This window comes from Marmota marmota, unplaced genomic scaffold, assembly GCF_001458135.2.
Source record: "Marmota marmota marmota unplaced genomic scaffold, marMar, whole genome shotgun sequence".
Classification (NCBI taxonomy): Eukaryota; Metazoa; Chordata; class Mammalia; order Rodentia; family Sciuridae; genus Marmota; species Marmota marmota.
In genome coordinates this window covers 11,294,163-11,310,007 of record NW_026000283.1, presented here as the reverse complement: position 1 = coordinate 11,310,007, position 15,845 = coordinate 11,294,163, and the positions used below count along the sequence as shown (strand labels likewise).

At 35.0% G+C, this 15,845-nt stretch overlaps 1 protein-coding gene across 1 annotated transcript in view; it reads left to right on the top strand.

The window, feature by feature from the left end:
• Positions 1-15,845, top strand: part of Dock11 (dedicator of cytokinesis 11) — a 142,900-nt gene that overhangs the window by 72,644 nt on the left and 54,411 nt on the right. The window contains exons 29-33 of the mRNA XM_048797110.1: positions 783-961; positions 5,910-6,026; positions 8,462-8,537; positions 9,243-9,352; positions 11,499-11,610. Of these exons, the coding sequence (XP_048653067.1) occupies positions 783-961; positions 5,910-6,026; positions 8,462-8,537; positions 9,243-9,352; positions 11,499-11,610 (594 nt within the window). The remainder of the gene's footprint in view (positions 1-782; positions 962-5,909; positions 6,027-8,461; positions 8,538-9,242; positions 9,353-11,498; positions 11,611-15,845) is intronic.

The window sequence follows — 15,845 nt, the reverse complement described above, 5'->3', positions numbered from 1 at the left end:
ATTAAAAAAAAAAAAAAAAAAGTAAAGTAAAAATTGACTATGGAAATTACTAAACTTGATCACAATCCTCTCTGAATTGTTAAGGCAAGTTCTAGCTGGGACATTAACATCGGTGATCTAAACTAAACTTTGGATCTAAAAAGTAGCAAAAGGCAGAATTTGAAGTAGTGATTTTATGAAATGAAACATTTGTATTTGCATGATAATGAATTGGACTAAGATGAGGCTGTTTTAGTATTGTTTTGTATCCCATGTATATATTCAGGTCAACATAAAATAGTTATTAAAGCAGTCAGTTCTTAAAACTGTCAAAATAATTAAATTCTTAGTTTCTCTTCCTTTTCCCACTTTACAAGTATGAATGAATAAGTAAGCCCACTATGGTTCTACAGAATTATTTGAGTTTATAGTTGTATCAAAATCTCTTCACATGTAAAGAGATGTATTGGGACATTGCAAAATATAGAAATTTTCATTCTAGGTTTGATTCTAAGAATTCTGAGAGTTTAAAAGAAAAAGAATAGGGACAAAAGATCTAGGGTCTTTCTTGTTGACTCAAATGATCATTAAAGTTATCATCTAGCCCTAATTAGAAGTGTTCCCATCGTGTAAAATTTTTGCATGCTCATTCCATATGATAAAACATTGTTCAGATTCATTAATAATAAAGTTACAGTTCTTGCTAGCATGATCACATTATTAAATGAAAATTACAGCATTTTAATTGTATAGTAATTTTTGAATATTTTTATAAATGGGTCATAAATTTTATTGTACTGCAGATTCAAATCTTGAATACAGTTTATCAGATGAGTATTGCAAGCATCACTTCTTGGTTGGTCTACTTCTGAGGGAAACCTCCATTGCTCTTCAAGATAACTATGAGATCAGATATACAGCTATATCTGTCATAAAGAATCTTTTGATAAAGCATGCATTTGATACTAGATACCAACACAAGGTAAGAATGTCCATACAGTCTTCAGTATCACATGAGTAAATTTCTGAGTATTTTCATTCAAGGTAAAGTTTATAGTAAGGGGCATAATATGAGCATTAATGGAAATGTGTATTTACAAATAAGTATTGTTTCCATTTGGAGTCATTAGATTTAAAAATTCTGTTTAGGTAAAATGTTAACGAAAAATAATAGTTTCCCAAATCACGGATGTGGATTTTTGGTGCTGGGGATCGAGCCCAGTGTCTCGCACATACTAAACACATACTCTACCACTGAGCTGTATGTCCCCAGCCCCTCATATCCTTATATCATATTTAAAGAATAAGATATGTTACATAACTAATTATGAATTTAAAAAAACCAGATATGTAGCCATGTATATTCTGTCAGATATATACCTTAATGTTCACACTTAAATATATGAATATATATATATATATATATATATATATATATATCCCTAAATAAATATGTTGTTGATTAAGTAGTTAATAATAAGACATGTTAAGTATCTCATATATAAAATATGTATGATGAAGTTTTTCTTTTTGAAAAAAATGTGATGGGGGTTACTATCACTAGCTGTGGATATGGATGTAAACCTTCCATAAATTACTCATTGTCTTGGTGTTAAAACCACACTATGGTTGCTATTTTTTGCACCTTTGAAATATATATAAAAATTTTATTGATGTTCAATCTTACGGGTTTAACAAAGTAGATTGCAAACTATTTGTATTTGGAATAACTGAACTTACTTCCTTGGTATCAAATGGCTCATAGAAATATCGTGTTGTTAAATAATTTGTCCGTTTACTTTTATATTCAAATATAAACAAAATTATGGAGTAATTTATTATTGTAATTATTTTGGAGAGCTTACTTGGAGATGGATTTTATTCTTTTAATAGTATTTCCATTTATCTTTTATAAAATGCTTGCCACTGACATCCTCTCATGTTTTCTTAATTACCAATTTTTTAACTCACAAGTTTTGCTAGATACAATTTACTCTGGACTCTGTTTAACTGCTATATGTTCCAAGTAGTGGAGAAAAAGATCATATGCAATGAGGAAGAAAGTGTGTCTAGCTGTGATTTTTAAATGATTCACAGGAAAAGTACAAAATGAACTTCCCTTCTCCAAAGCAGGAAGTTGTATTTTTCTCCACTGCCTGTTTAAATGAAAGTGAATGAATATGGAATTTCATAAGAGTATTACATATAGGTGGAATTTAAACATATAACATCACAAACTGGGACATTTTACTGCTCTCAGAATTTGGAAAGTATGTGCATGCACATACAGGCATATACAGAGCTATTGTTATCTAATTAGACAATATTACAGCTTGAGGTTTTAGATTAAGGGAAAGCTTGGTATAAGAAGCTTCATTACTCATTCAGTGACTTCTAAAGCCCTTTCTTCTTTGTTCAGAAGCTTCATCCAGGCATTAAATGAGTATAGGGGCTAGGCGAGATGCACTTGCCTATAACCCCAGCTGAGGCAGGTTGGGAGGTTGAGGCAAGAGGATCACAGTGTAAGACCAGCCTGGGTAACTTGCAAGACCTTGTCTCAAAATAAATTTTTTAAAAAGGCATGGTTGATGATGTAGCTTAGTGGTTTAGTGCTTGCTTGACATAGGTGAAACCCTGTGTTCAATCCCCAGCACCAAATAAATAAATACATAAATAAGGAGGGAGGGAAGAACAGATTATAGGGTTCTCTGCAGAAAAACTTCGTTTTATGGGCCTACTTAACAAAAGCTTCAATTATACTGTGTTAGATGAGGATTTAAAATGTCTTTGTACTGTGTGGTGCAAAGAGTTCACAAGCAACCTGGATAAGAGGTCATTTGTCAAATACATTTATATAAAACATGTTCCTCATTCTTGATGATGCAAGGGGGAGGGTTGGGAAGGAGTATAATGTCTCCATAATTTTCAAGAAGTCCCTCAGAGTGACCCCAAATAATTCTTAGTACATAGTTTGAAGAAACAATGCTTCCTATGGAGAGCCTATTTTGAGATTAGACTCCCTAGTCATCCCCCACCCTTTCCAACCACCTTCACACTCCAAAGCCCCTACTCTAATGCAATTCTGGAGATATTGTTGGTCCATATTATGTGTTACTCATAATTAAACTCTTGTGCTAATTACCAGGAGACTTATTTCCTTTTAACAACAATGTTCAAAGTCTAACATTTGTTCTGCAGTCTGTATAGTTCCTATACCCATTATAAATGATATTAACACCTAAGAGAATTGACTTCTTGTTGGGCTGTGGACAAATCCTCTTTTTCCTTTCTTTAAAAATAATCCACATATATATTGCAAAAAGTAAACATCAGAATGCCTCTGTCCCATTCCTTAGTTCTCTACCCCAATTCATCTCTTTCAAAACAACTACTGTTATCAGTTTCTTATTTATACTTTTATTTTATATATGAACAAGCCTGCATGATATATATAAACATATATCATAGAAACCAACATGAATTTTTCTTTTTCACTTAGCAATACATCCTGAAGATTAGATCTACCACATTCTTAAAAGAATAGTTGCATAGTATTTCATCACATGGATATACCTTCTTTTTAATCTATTAATAAATTCTTAGACTGTTTCTGTCTTTTCTGCAGGTAAAACTTTTAATATACTTGAAAATGACTGTATGTTTTTCTGTGTTTCTGTTTACTTGGGAGTGTTATATAATATTAACAATAGTTGCTAAACTTTATTGAGTATTTTCTATATGCTACTATCTTAAATATCTCACATAAATTATTATTAATTATAATTATTATTGTTCCCATTTATATTTATCAAAAAGAAAACTGCAATTAAATAACTTGATCAAAATCAAGTAGCTAGCCTGGCATGGTAGCACACAGCTGTAATCTCAGTGATTTGGGAGGCTGAGGCAAGAGGATTGTGAGTTCAAAGCCAGCCTTAGCAATTTAGTGAGTCCCTAAGCAACTCCGCAAGACCCTATCTCAAAAATAAAACATAACAAGGTGTGGATGTATGGTTCAGTGGTTAAGCATCCCTGAGTTCCATCCCTAGTAACAAAACAAAACCCCACATTAAGCAGCCAATAATAGGAGGTCTGAAGTTTGCTCAAGTCTAATTCTAAAACCTGCACTCCTGCTAGCTATTCCTCTTCTCAAATCTCAAATGGGGCACTGAAACATTAGAAAAAGAAAGGTAGTCATCAAGCTGAGAAATCTCAAAATGAAAGTCACAGCAAAAAGGAAAGTAGTGAAGGCTATTCAGTCTTGTTAAGAATGAATTAAGATGGATGCATGGTAACTGTTTACAAATATGTAAAAGGTCGCTATGTAAAAGTAGTGGGGTTTTTTCCTAGCCTCAAAGCACTGGGAATTTAAGTAAGTTTTACCAACTAACCATTGTCAGATTGCATATAAGGACCATTGGACCATTCCTGCTTTAGGCAGGATGTTGGACTACCTTAGTGGTTCTCATATCTGCACATCAACATCATCTGGGGCAGCCTAGACCTACTGAATCCTAATCTTCTGGTGAGAGAGACTATTATAATTGATGGGGTATGATGTTAGAAGGAAGTCTGTTAAGAAGGGTTCCTGAAATTCACAAAGTGCAAACAACCAACTAATAAACGAAAAATTGTTTAACCTCAAGAATCAATGCATCCTGGTTCAGAGGTACACACCTGTAATCCTAGTGACCCAGATGCTAAGGCAGGAAGATTGAAAATTGGAGGCCAACCTCAACAATTTAGCAAGAGCCTCAGCAGCTTTGTGAAACCCTGTGTCATAATAAAAATATAAGAGGGATGGGATATACCTCAGTGGTAGAGGAGGTCTGAAGTTTGCTCATGTCTAATTCTAAAACCTGCACTCCTGCTAGCTATTCCTCTTCTCATATCTCAAATGGGGCACTGAAAATTTAGAAAAAGAAAGGTAGTCATCAAGCTGAGAAATCTCAAAACGAAAGCCACGGAAAAAAGGAAAGTAGTGAAGGCTATTCAGTCTTGTTAAGAATGAAATAAGATGGATGTATGGTAATTGTTTACAAATATGTAAAAGGTGGTAGAGAACTGTTTACAAATATGTAAAAAGTGATAGAGAACCCATGGGTTCAATTTTCAGTGCCAAAAAATTGAAATGAAATGAAACCCAAACAAGTGAGATACTTTTGGTCTTTTGTATTCTATAGGTTGACCATTTTGCCCTGCTGTCCTTATCTAAATCTCCAAACTTCCCAAAGTTCTGAAATACAGAGGGGAACTTTTATGTCTTATGCCATCACCATCATTGTTTTCTCTGATTTGAATGTTTGTACATATCCAGTGAGAAATGTCTGTAGCTGAGGAAAATGATAAATACATTTGTATAAGAGACAACAAATTAATTGTGTTAGTAGCCAGCTTTATTTACTTATTTACAGTTATATCAGTCTCTCTGATATTCTCATTTCCTTATGGCACCAAGATCTGATGATTGTCATTGTAGTTTTAATCAAAGCAAAAAGTGTTTCTTGAATCAATACAGTACTTCACTGTTTTTTCACTTCTTCCATTTATTTATTTATTCATTCATTCAGTGTACTGACCATCTGCTGTGTGCCCAGGCACTACAGATGAAGCAGTAAACGAGACAGACAAAAAGAAGACTAGTATTATCTGCTTTATGGGTCGACTGCTATTAAATACAACATTTTACTTTATGTGGTTTTATTTGAGGGGTATGATTTGGCTCTGTATTGTAATTAGATCAGAATGCCAATGAAGTTCTGGGGTAATTGGTTTTGAGACTCTTAAGTATCAACAGATTCATGCTTCACTAATTTTTTATTTATATCTGTCCACATACAATCTTTTAAGTGGATATATATGGAGCCAATTGTTTAATTATAATATATACATATTATGCGCCAATTAAGCTTTTGTTAATTATTTCTTAGAACCAACAAGCCAAAATAGCACAATTGTACCTCCCATTTGTTGGATTGCTTTTGGAAAACATACAGCGACTAGCAGGTCGAGATACTTTGTATTCTTGTGCAGCAATGCCTAATTCTGTAAGTATTAATGCAATTCTGTTCAAGTTTTATTCTATTTTACTAAACCCATTTGGAATTGGGGTTATATACTGTACATATGATCTCAATTTTAAGAGTTCACTTTTTATTCCATTTTCACATTTACACTATTTTCCTAGAACAGTGCTTCTCAAAATTTAATTTGCATTTGAATCACCTGGAGATTATTGTGAAACACTGATTCTAATTCAGTAATTCTTGGATGGGGCTTGAGAGTCTGGTTTCTGATAAGCTTTTGGATGCCTCTGGTCCAAGGATCGTTCTTTGAATAACAGGGTCCAAGAGATTCCCTTGCCCCAGTGTTTTGTTCTTTTTTTTTAAATGTTTTAGTTGTTGATGGAACTTTATTTTATTTATTTTTCTGTGGTGCTTAGAATTGAACCCAGTGCCTCATGCATGCTAGGCAAGTGCACTACCACTGAGCCACAATCCCAGCCTCACCACCCAGTGTTTTGTTCTTAATACTTTCTGGTGTTAATATGCCTTGATATATTTATGCAACTTGAAAACTGAATAAAAAGCTGTTTGCAGTAACACACTACTATAATCCCAGTAACTCAGGAGGCTGAGGCAGGAGGATCACAAGTACAAGGCCAGCCTCAGCAACTTAGCCAGGCCCTAAGCAGCTTAGTGATACCTTGTCTCAAATAAAAAAGCTGGGGATGTGTCTCAGTGGTAATACGCCCCTGAGTTCAATTCCCCATCTCTGCCCCTGCCCCCCCAACTCCGTAAAAGGATTCTTCACTTCCAGAATGTTAGATGCTGGGGATTAAACTGTATACCTTTGCTTCTCCCTTCCCTTGGTAGTCTCTTTTAGTTTATCAAAATTGGTCTGTGCTTTCTTTTAATCCCCTTTAAAAATAAGGAACGTTGGCTGTTGATGGTGGTGCACAGTATTACCAGTGGCTTAGGAGGCTGAGGCAGGAGGATCCGTAAGTTCAAAGCTGGCCTCAGCAATCTAGCGAGACCCTAAGTAACTCGGTGAGAACCTGTCTCTAAGTAAAAAATACAAAAACAAAAAAAGGGCTTGGCATGTGGCTCAGTGGTTAAGTGCCCCTGGGTTCAATCCCCAGTACTCCCGCCCTCAAAAAAGAAGGAACTTTGGAGAGGCAGTCAGCCCCCTATTTGGCAAAACAAAATTTTCCATTGTAATAATTAAAGCACACCTTCTTATCTAAGACCTAAAAAGGTTTCTATTCACTGGTCCTAGTTTGGTCTTCTAGAGACACAAGCTATCCTTTCTACAAGTCCCTTCTAAACTTTTCTCCATGCCAAGTATCTCCACTTCATTTCAAATCCTTTAATTTCTTAGTCACCCCTCTTCAAGTTTTCCGATTTACCAATGACCCTACTACAATATGATGTTAGGGGGCTGGGGATGTAGTTCGGTAGTAGAGCACTTGCCTACTATGCCTGAGACCCTGGGTCCAATCCACCACACCACAAAAAATAATAAGAATGATCTAAAAACTTTTAAAAAGATGGTGTTAGCTTAGCACAATGGTGCATGCCTGATACCAGCAACTTGAAAAGGATAAGCCAAGAGGAACACAAGGTTGAGGCCAATCTCTGTAATCTAGCAAAATGCTTTCTCAAAAAAAAAAAAAAAAAAAAGAAGAAGAAGAAGAAGGGCTGGGGATATAGCTCAGTGGTAGAGTGCCCTTGGGTTCAATTCCCAGTACCAGATAGACAGATATTTGTATAGAATTATACACTTTGTATTAGTCTGCCCAGTGAAACTATTAACGCCTTCCCCCTTCCATGTTCTGTATGGCCCATTATCACCTTTGCACTTTGAACCTGTCATATTATTGGGGCAGGTTAAACTGTCCTTCACAACTTACTATGGAAATTTCCTTGTGAAATTCCCCAGATAATTTGTTAAGCCTACTCCAGGTTCATGTGAAAGCCACTTTTAAGTTTACCTGATGGTTTTCTTGCCTGTGGCACTTGATCATGTCAATTAGGATGCTATATCACCTATCTGGGTATTAGGCTGGTCTTTCTTCACAACACAATAGCTTCATGCTTAAGTCCATTCCACATACAGTGAACAATGATATTTGGAAGCATTTCACTCATCTCTTCTTTCTTTTGCAGCTCAAGTTAACTTAGAGCTTCTAACCACATCCCTACTTCTAGAATTGCCCCTTGCTCCTAGGAAGAGTGCTGAAACATGTTTATATTTTTTCTGGTTACAGCCATCTAAAGTTATATCACTTGACCAGAGGTCATAGTTGGAATAATTGGCTAGTAGACATTTTTTAAAAAAGAGTCCCTTAAATTTAGTACTTGAGTTAGACTTTTACAATGAGCTTTGTTTAAAATTTGGTTGCCATTTTATTCTGTTAATTCAGATTTCTCTTGCTAGTGTACAAATTTGTTTAATAATACAAGAATCATATTCTGTTCAGGCATCCAGGGATGAGTTTCCATGTGGCTTTACTTCACCTACGAATAGAGGGAGTCTGAGCACTGAAAAAGACACTGGTAATTTTAAAATTATACATTTAAAAATTATACATTGCTTAAGTATTTTGAAATGTACCCTGTAGGAGAAGGAGGAGGGTAGGAAAAGAGAAGGTTACTGGGAAATGAGATCAATCAAGTTATCTTATGTGCATATATGAATATGCTTAATGAATCCAATTATTAAGTTTAATTATGTACCAATTAAAAAGTGGAAAAATGAAATGTACCCTGTACTTCTGTAGCTTTGAAATATTTCTAATAAAACTATATTATCATGATCTCTACTAAAGTTGAATTAAAAATCTGATTCATACTTGCCTCAGTTGTCTAAGTTTGTTTAAAATGTAGCTCAATATTCTTGAGTAAATAGAAGATAATGATTTCCCATCCTGTTGTCTGTCACCAATTTCGGGTAAGACACTACCTTTTTCTGGGCCAAATTTTTCTTTCCTATAAAACTGTTTCTCAAATTACATGGCTTTATTTTATGACTTCCAAGGAATTTCTTACAGTTTTATACATAGCAAAGTGTTTTAAGGAATAAAAAATATTTTTTTAACCTTCACTAGCTTTCTTCTGGTGTTTTGATGTAAATTTCACATTTTAGATAACCAACATTGGTTCCCTATAGTATAAGTTTATATAAATTAATCTAATACTTATTTTAAAAATATACTTGATGGTTTCTCCTGTTGCTAACAAGAACTTGGCTCTTTCCCCTAGCCTATGGGTCTTTTCAAAATGGACATGGAATGAAGAGGGAGGATTCAAGGGGTTCTCTCATCCCAGAAGGAGCAACAGGATTTCCAGATCAGAGCAACACTGGTGAAAATGTAAGAACTTTAGTATGTAGAATAACCCTAGTGATTTGTTAGGCTAATATGTTTCTTTTTATATAAATATGCCACTCTGTAAATCTGTAAAAAGCATCCCATAATTCTTTGATATTTTAGCAGTCCCTTCCTACCTTGGCAGCTATTATTTGAGTATCTTTTTTTAATAGTATGAAATTTTATTTGTTAATTATTTACTTGTATATGTTTTTGAGATGGGGCTCTATGTTGCCCAGGCTGACCTCAAACTCTAAGATCAAGCAAGAGATCATCCCACCTCCATCTTCTAAGTAGCTGAGACTAAAGGCATGTACCATCCTAACTGGCTTACTTGAATATCTCAAACTTTTTAAAGGGAGTAAGGAATTCATCTTTAAGCATTCTGAGTATCTCCTTTAACCATAGCACACTGTAGCCTGTTCCAGAGAGGGAAAATTCAAGTTTAAAATATCTAATGTGCCTTATCATTTAAAACAAAGCACATACTAATAGAATTGATTCAGCCTTTCATTTCTTTGCTATAATGACATTAACTTGAGAGAAATAAATTTAGGTTGAGAAATTGATGGTCTCAGACAGAGTCCTACCATCACTTCATTCGAATGTTTTCCAACTCTTCCATCAAGTTGTTTAAAGTATAACATTAAAGTCTGAATTGTGTGTCCCCTGAGCAGAGACTGCATTTTAGACCTGTAAAGTTTTGCTATATTGCTAAATAAAATCATAGAATAATAAAATTAGAGTTGGAAAGGGTCCATAAAAATAATACACTCAAACACTTGGTTTATAAATGAAAATTAGGGATTGTAATTTAGAATAACCACGCAGCTATGATAGTACCATACCCAAATCCAGACTTCTTAAAAAAAATTTTAAAAAATATTCGTTTTAGTTGTAGGTGGACACAGTAACCCTTATTTTATTTTTTTTTAATGTGGTGCTGAGGATCAAACCCAGTGCCGCACGTGTGCTAGGCTGTGCTAGGTGAGCACTCTACCACTGAGCCACAAGCCCAGCCCCCCAAATTCAGACTTTTAACTTCTATCTCTTTATCTCCTCCTATGTTAGTCATTCTTAAGTATGTATTCGAATCATATGGGCAACATAATAAAAATGGATGGCTGGAACTTACCCCCAGAATGAGGGATGGAACCCATTAGGTCTGGAACAGGGCCTACTAATTTATATCTCTTAAGTTCCTAAGTGATGCTGATACTGCTGGTTGACAAGCACACTTTGAGAACCACTGGACTACTTTGAACCTTTGAGTAACTGTAATTTATTCACAATAGGTCCTACATCATAGCATTTAAAATTATGACACTAGACACTGTTAGAGGCAAGGGAAACAAAGTCAGAGCAGTTAAATGAGTTGCTATTAGTCACATAGCTAATAAGCAATCAGCACCTAGGTCTGTTATGTTCCATATGAAGGTTCTTCCTTAGGAAATCCTACCTTCAGAGATGTGTATCCTCAGTATAGCTCCACTGAAAGTATTCTTTTTTGTTTTTTTGTTTTTAAAGTATTGGTTTTTAACAAGGGTAAATTCTTTAGGAGATAACTGATATTCATATAAATCCTTCCATAAATCAGCTTTTTGTCATGATTAACTTCTGATAATTTCAATAGATGCCATTAAATAGTAGAACCATCACTATTTTGTAGAGGATCTAATTTTGAGGCATTACTAGTCCTCCTTAGTATAGTATCTTATCATAAAATCACTAGCCAATTTTTTAGACAGATTAGCTGAACACTGATTGAAGGGTGGAATTTAATAAACTCTAAATAGGAGTTCAAATTAAAGTTAAAATGTTTGTTTTCATATACGTTAAATTAGTCCTCTATATAAGTTATTTTTCCTCAAATAGCCACATGATTATTTTTAAGTGTTGCTACCAAAATACAAGCATATGGGAATGAAACAAACATAGTATTCAAGACAATATCTTTTTGGAGACCCTAAGATAATTTCCAGTGATATTAGTAGGTACTCTATCAAAAAAGATTCAGCCTGTTTACCTGCTAGGTGTGATGTAAGTTTTTTTTTAAGTTTTAAATTTCCCATTAAAAATTAGTTATCAAGCCTACGCCCATGGAAAATTATGCTATAGTATTTCACAATACACTATCTTTATATTACAGACCCGACAGAGTTCAACAAGGAATAGTATATCCCAGTATAACAGGCTGGACCAGTATGAAATCAGAAGTCTCTTGATGTGCTACTTATATATAGTAAAAATGATTTCTGAAGGTGAGTTACCAGCATACTGAACAAGGCTCTGGGTTCTATCCTGAGGGGAGCAGGGGGAGATATCTTTGCAGATTCAAAATAAGTTTGTTACTCATACAGGTTTGATTCCTTGAAATAATTTAAAAATAATTTTATAAATTATAAAATGATGCAATGTTTTTAGAAGAGCTAAACATATTTTCATGCAGTGTATATGATTCATTAAATGACCAATATAACAGGAATGGAATAATAATACATAGTTCATATTTAACACTTTAGCTTTTATTTGACCCAGGATTTGAAAAATCAGAAACAAAAAGACAGGAAGGGTTTTCGGAGGGTAACAATGCCATTGTTATTTTGCAGTATCACTCTGTGGTATTTTCTGGTATCGGGTTGTTAGGCTGATTTTCTTCTTGATGGACACTATATTATTTACATATTCTATATGATGGAACATAACCAAAGGATTTTTGTAAACTGCATGTCCTGCGAAAGTAAATTCAGATTATCTTATTCTCAAATGGCACATATATTAACACAATTCCCTGCCTCTTCTTCCTTTTCTTAATACTTTTGTTTAAAAAACAAGTATACAAGAATAAAAACAAAAGCCACCTGGGTTAAGCATTACACAGTGCATACATGTATTGAAACATCACATAATGCCTCATAAATATGTAAATAATAAATAAAGCAAAAAAAAAAAGGCACCTGGTTCAGATCAACATATTATCTTATATTAAGTTTTTTCCCCTATTTTTTTATTTAAAAAATTTTAATATTCTTTTCTGTTACTGGGGACCAAACCCAGGGCTTTGCATGTTAGACAAGTGCTTCACCACTGAGTGAAACCCCTAGCCCATATATGGAAAAAACTTGTGGCATTGGGGATTTGAACCCAGGGTCTCATGCATGCAAAACATGAACTCTGCCACTGAGCTACATTCCCAGCCTATTTTTATTTTAAAAAAAATTTTAATAGATATTAGCTGCTTTAAATATTTTTGTAATAATGCAAGATACATATACATAAAGCAATACAAAAAAGACATAAAATAAATTGATAAGTCAACTATCTAGAGAAACTTTACAATAAATTCTTAGCTAGATATGAATAATAAATTGTAAAGTACATTAATAAAATAAGTAACAATCTTTAAGCTTTATGAATGTACTAAATTGTAAAAGTAAAAAGTCAGATCATATTGAAGCTATGTGATGGGTGTCCAAGTGTTGGGAAAGAAATAAAGGAACAGAATTTTTACCACCAGTGTTATTTCATTCCAAGAGATAATGGATAAAATCACAACATACAGTTTTTGTCTTCCCACAAGATTAAAACTGGGAGAATATGGAAGTTGATTGCTGATATTATGGTTTTTCTTTTTATAGCATGAGAATGTTCTAAAACATTTAATCACATTTGTGATAGTTTCACAATTCTGGATATACTATAAGCTACTGTATTGTAGACTCTTTAAACGGTAATTTTATAGTAGAGGAATTCTCAGTAATTTTTTGTAATGACACCCAAGTAATATATGCATGAAAAACAAACTGAATAATAAAATGTCTGGATACCACTACAGCCCAAAGAAAGCAAGAACGGAAGAGAGAGAGAGAGACAGAAAGAGAGATAGATAGAAAGAGGGAGAAAGAACAGAGAAAGGAGAGACTTTGTAGTTCTCCCCTCCTCCACTTCATTATACATACACACACACACACACACACATACACATACACCATGCATACTATGCTAACCAGTGACAAGTCTCTGGCTGCTTTTTTTTTAAATGTCATGGGTAAAACCATGACTGTTTTATTTCTTGTGACCTTTATAGTTCCTCTTCTCGTAAATGTTGATCTTGCTTGCTGTCTGCCAAATATTTTGTCTTTGTTAATTATGTTTTTCTTTCTTCTGTTCTTGCTTTTTTATTTTAAAAAAAGCACATTTTCAATAACTTTTATATAGTCTCTGTCATTAACTTGTATGTAGTCTCTGTCATATTTCCTCTTTTTCCTTTGTATGTATAATGTCATGCTGCTTATCTGTAAAGTCATGTCCACTTTATTCTGAAAGATGCTTCTGGATCCTTTTCAATAGTTCATTCTAGTCACTTTTTCTTGTTTTGTAAATATTTTAGTTATTCTATATGCATTTAAATGTTGAGTTCTTATGAGTTATTCTCTTCATGGTCTCTTTTGGCTTTCATTATATTTACTGTGTCATAAACAGTTGTAACTTTAACATCAACAAAAAGATGATCTGCCTGGACACTTTCATGTGGAAGTAGAGGAATTCTTAAGAATCAATTTCCTTCTGTATTTTAAGCTACATTTTATTAATTGACAATAATTAACTATTTTAAAGTCATTTACCAAACATTTTTCAGATCTTAACTGTCAAGAGTCAGGAGTTATCAGTTACATAGTCTGAATTGACATGAAGGCTGTCCTCTTGAAAAATAAAACATTTGCATTGAGAGAGATTCCCCTCATCGGGGAATCTACTTCTTTTTTTCTAACTGTATCTTGGCTTTTCTTTTCAGTGTAGGCCCCAAGAGGGCACTCTCCAAATCAGCTTGAGGCTTAACTGTGGCATACCCTGCATTTGTAGATTCATTAGCATTCTGTGGAGCAACTTGCTCACAGGAAGGCATCTCAGTACTGCCATCTCTGTCTGAAAAGCCAATGTTGTAACAAGGAATAAATGCTGATCTTTTTCTCCCACTAGATTTTGAAGTATAGTCAAAAGGAAATACATTCAAGGGGAGTGTTTCCCTTTTCTGTGTAAAAGGGGCAAACACACTTCTATCATAACCAGGCATATTTTCCTCTGAAGTTTCAGATACTATCTGAGTAGGTGCACTTTCTCTTGAGGAAACACTAGAAAGGCTCCAAGAGAATCTAATGTTACTTTCACGATTTTGTGTGGAAGCCTGTTCTGTGGCAATTGTTTCATGTTTCCTTTTTGGCTGGCCAACCTTTTTTTCAAGAAGGCTTGTGGCACCTTGAAATCCATCCCTCTTTTGAGAATCAAATGAAGATGTTAAAGGAAAACCTGAAAATGACTTCAGGTAGGCAGTGCCTCCTTGCGTGGGAGGCTTGCCATCATTAGAGGGAGTTTTCTCAAAAGAGGTCTCTGGCACTTCAAAGAGGTCTTGACTACCAAATGGAATTGGAAACTTTGGACTCTGTTCCAGTTCTATTTTACTTATAGGTTTCATCTGTTCCTTATGTGGTTTCCTTACTGGTCTTATAGGAACATGCACCTGAGTTAACTGTGTAGGCTCCCTCACTGAAAAAACTGGTTTAGTCTTTTGAGTACAAGGAATGAAATCATCGTCATCACTATCAGAAAAAGAAATATGAAACTTTGGCTGGCTCAACTTTACTCTTGCAGAAAGTCTTTCATTTTCTTCTCTTAACTTTTTTGTTTCTGCATTGAGCTCAGCAATAAACCTAAGATTTTGTTGTTGCATGTTATTAAATTCTTGCTGTAGTGTGTTCCTATATGCTTCATTTATTAAACAGCGGTCACATGTTTTTGCATTTAACTGGTCTTGCAAGTCGTGAATGGTAGTATTGAGGATGTCATGCTGTTCGGTCAACTCTCTAATTCTGGCCGTCGAGCCTGACCGCCTTCCGTCTGCTATTTGCAACTTCCTCATACTCGTTAATTTTGTCTGTAAACGGTGCAGTTCTTTATCATGGAGCTCTTTTAGCGTTAGCCATGTCTTTTTAAATTCATCGGATGACAAGTCACATACACTAAGCCGCACTTTATCTTTTCCTAAAGACTTCCTATCATCTCCCCTCTGTCCTCCACCCTTGTTGCCTGCCTGCATCATGTTTCCCGGATTTGAAACAACTGAATTAGTCCCAGTGGCTTCACAGAGAAGCTTAGAAAATGGCGGAGGAGCAGCTGAGTATAGAGTACGACGCCTCAAAAATCACCCCTTCCACCCCATAGACCTTCTTAGGAGCTGCTTTAGGGCACAGGTGTGCGGGTGGGTATTCAGGGGTGTACCGAACATACCAGTTCTTTTCTAGGAAGGAGGCACAAAGGCTTTTTGTTGGGAAAAGCTGTTGTGCCGAAGAGGGGAGCGGGAGCCTAGGTCGTCGAAATGGCGAACCACAGGCTGCCAGTTGACCAGAGACCGGAAACCCATTGAATTCTGGGGGAAGACCTAGCTCCTAGGGGCAGAAAGATACCAAAATGCATTGTGGGGGGGGGGGGCCCGGAAGTC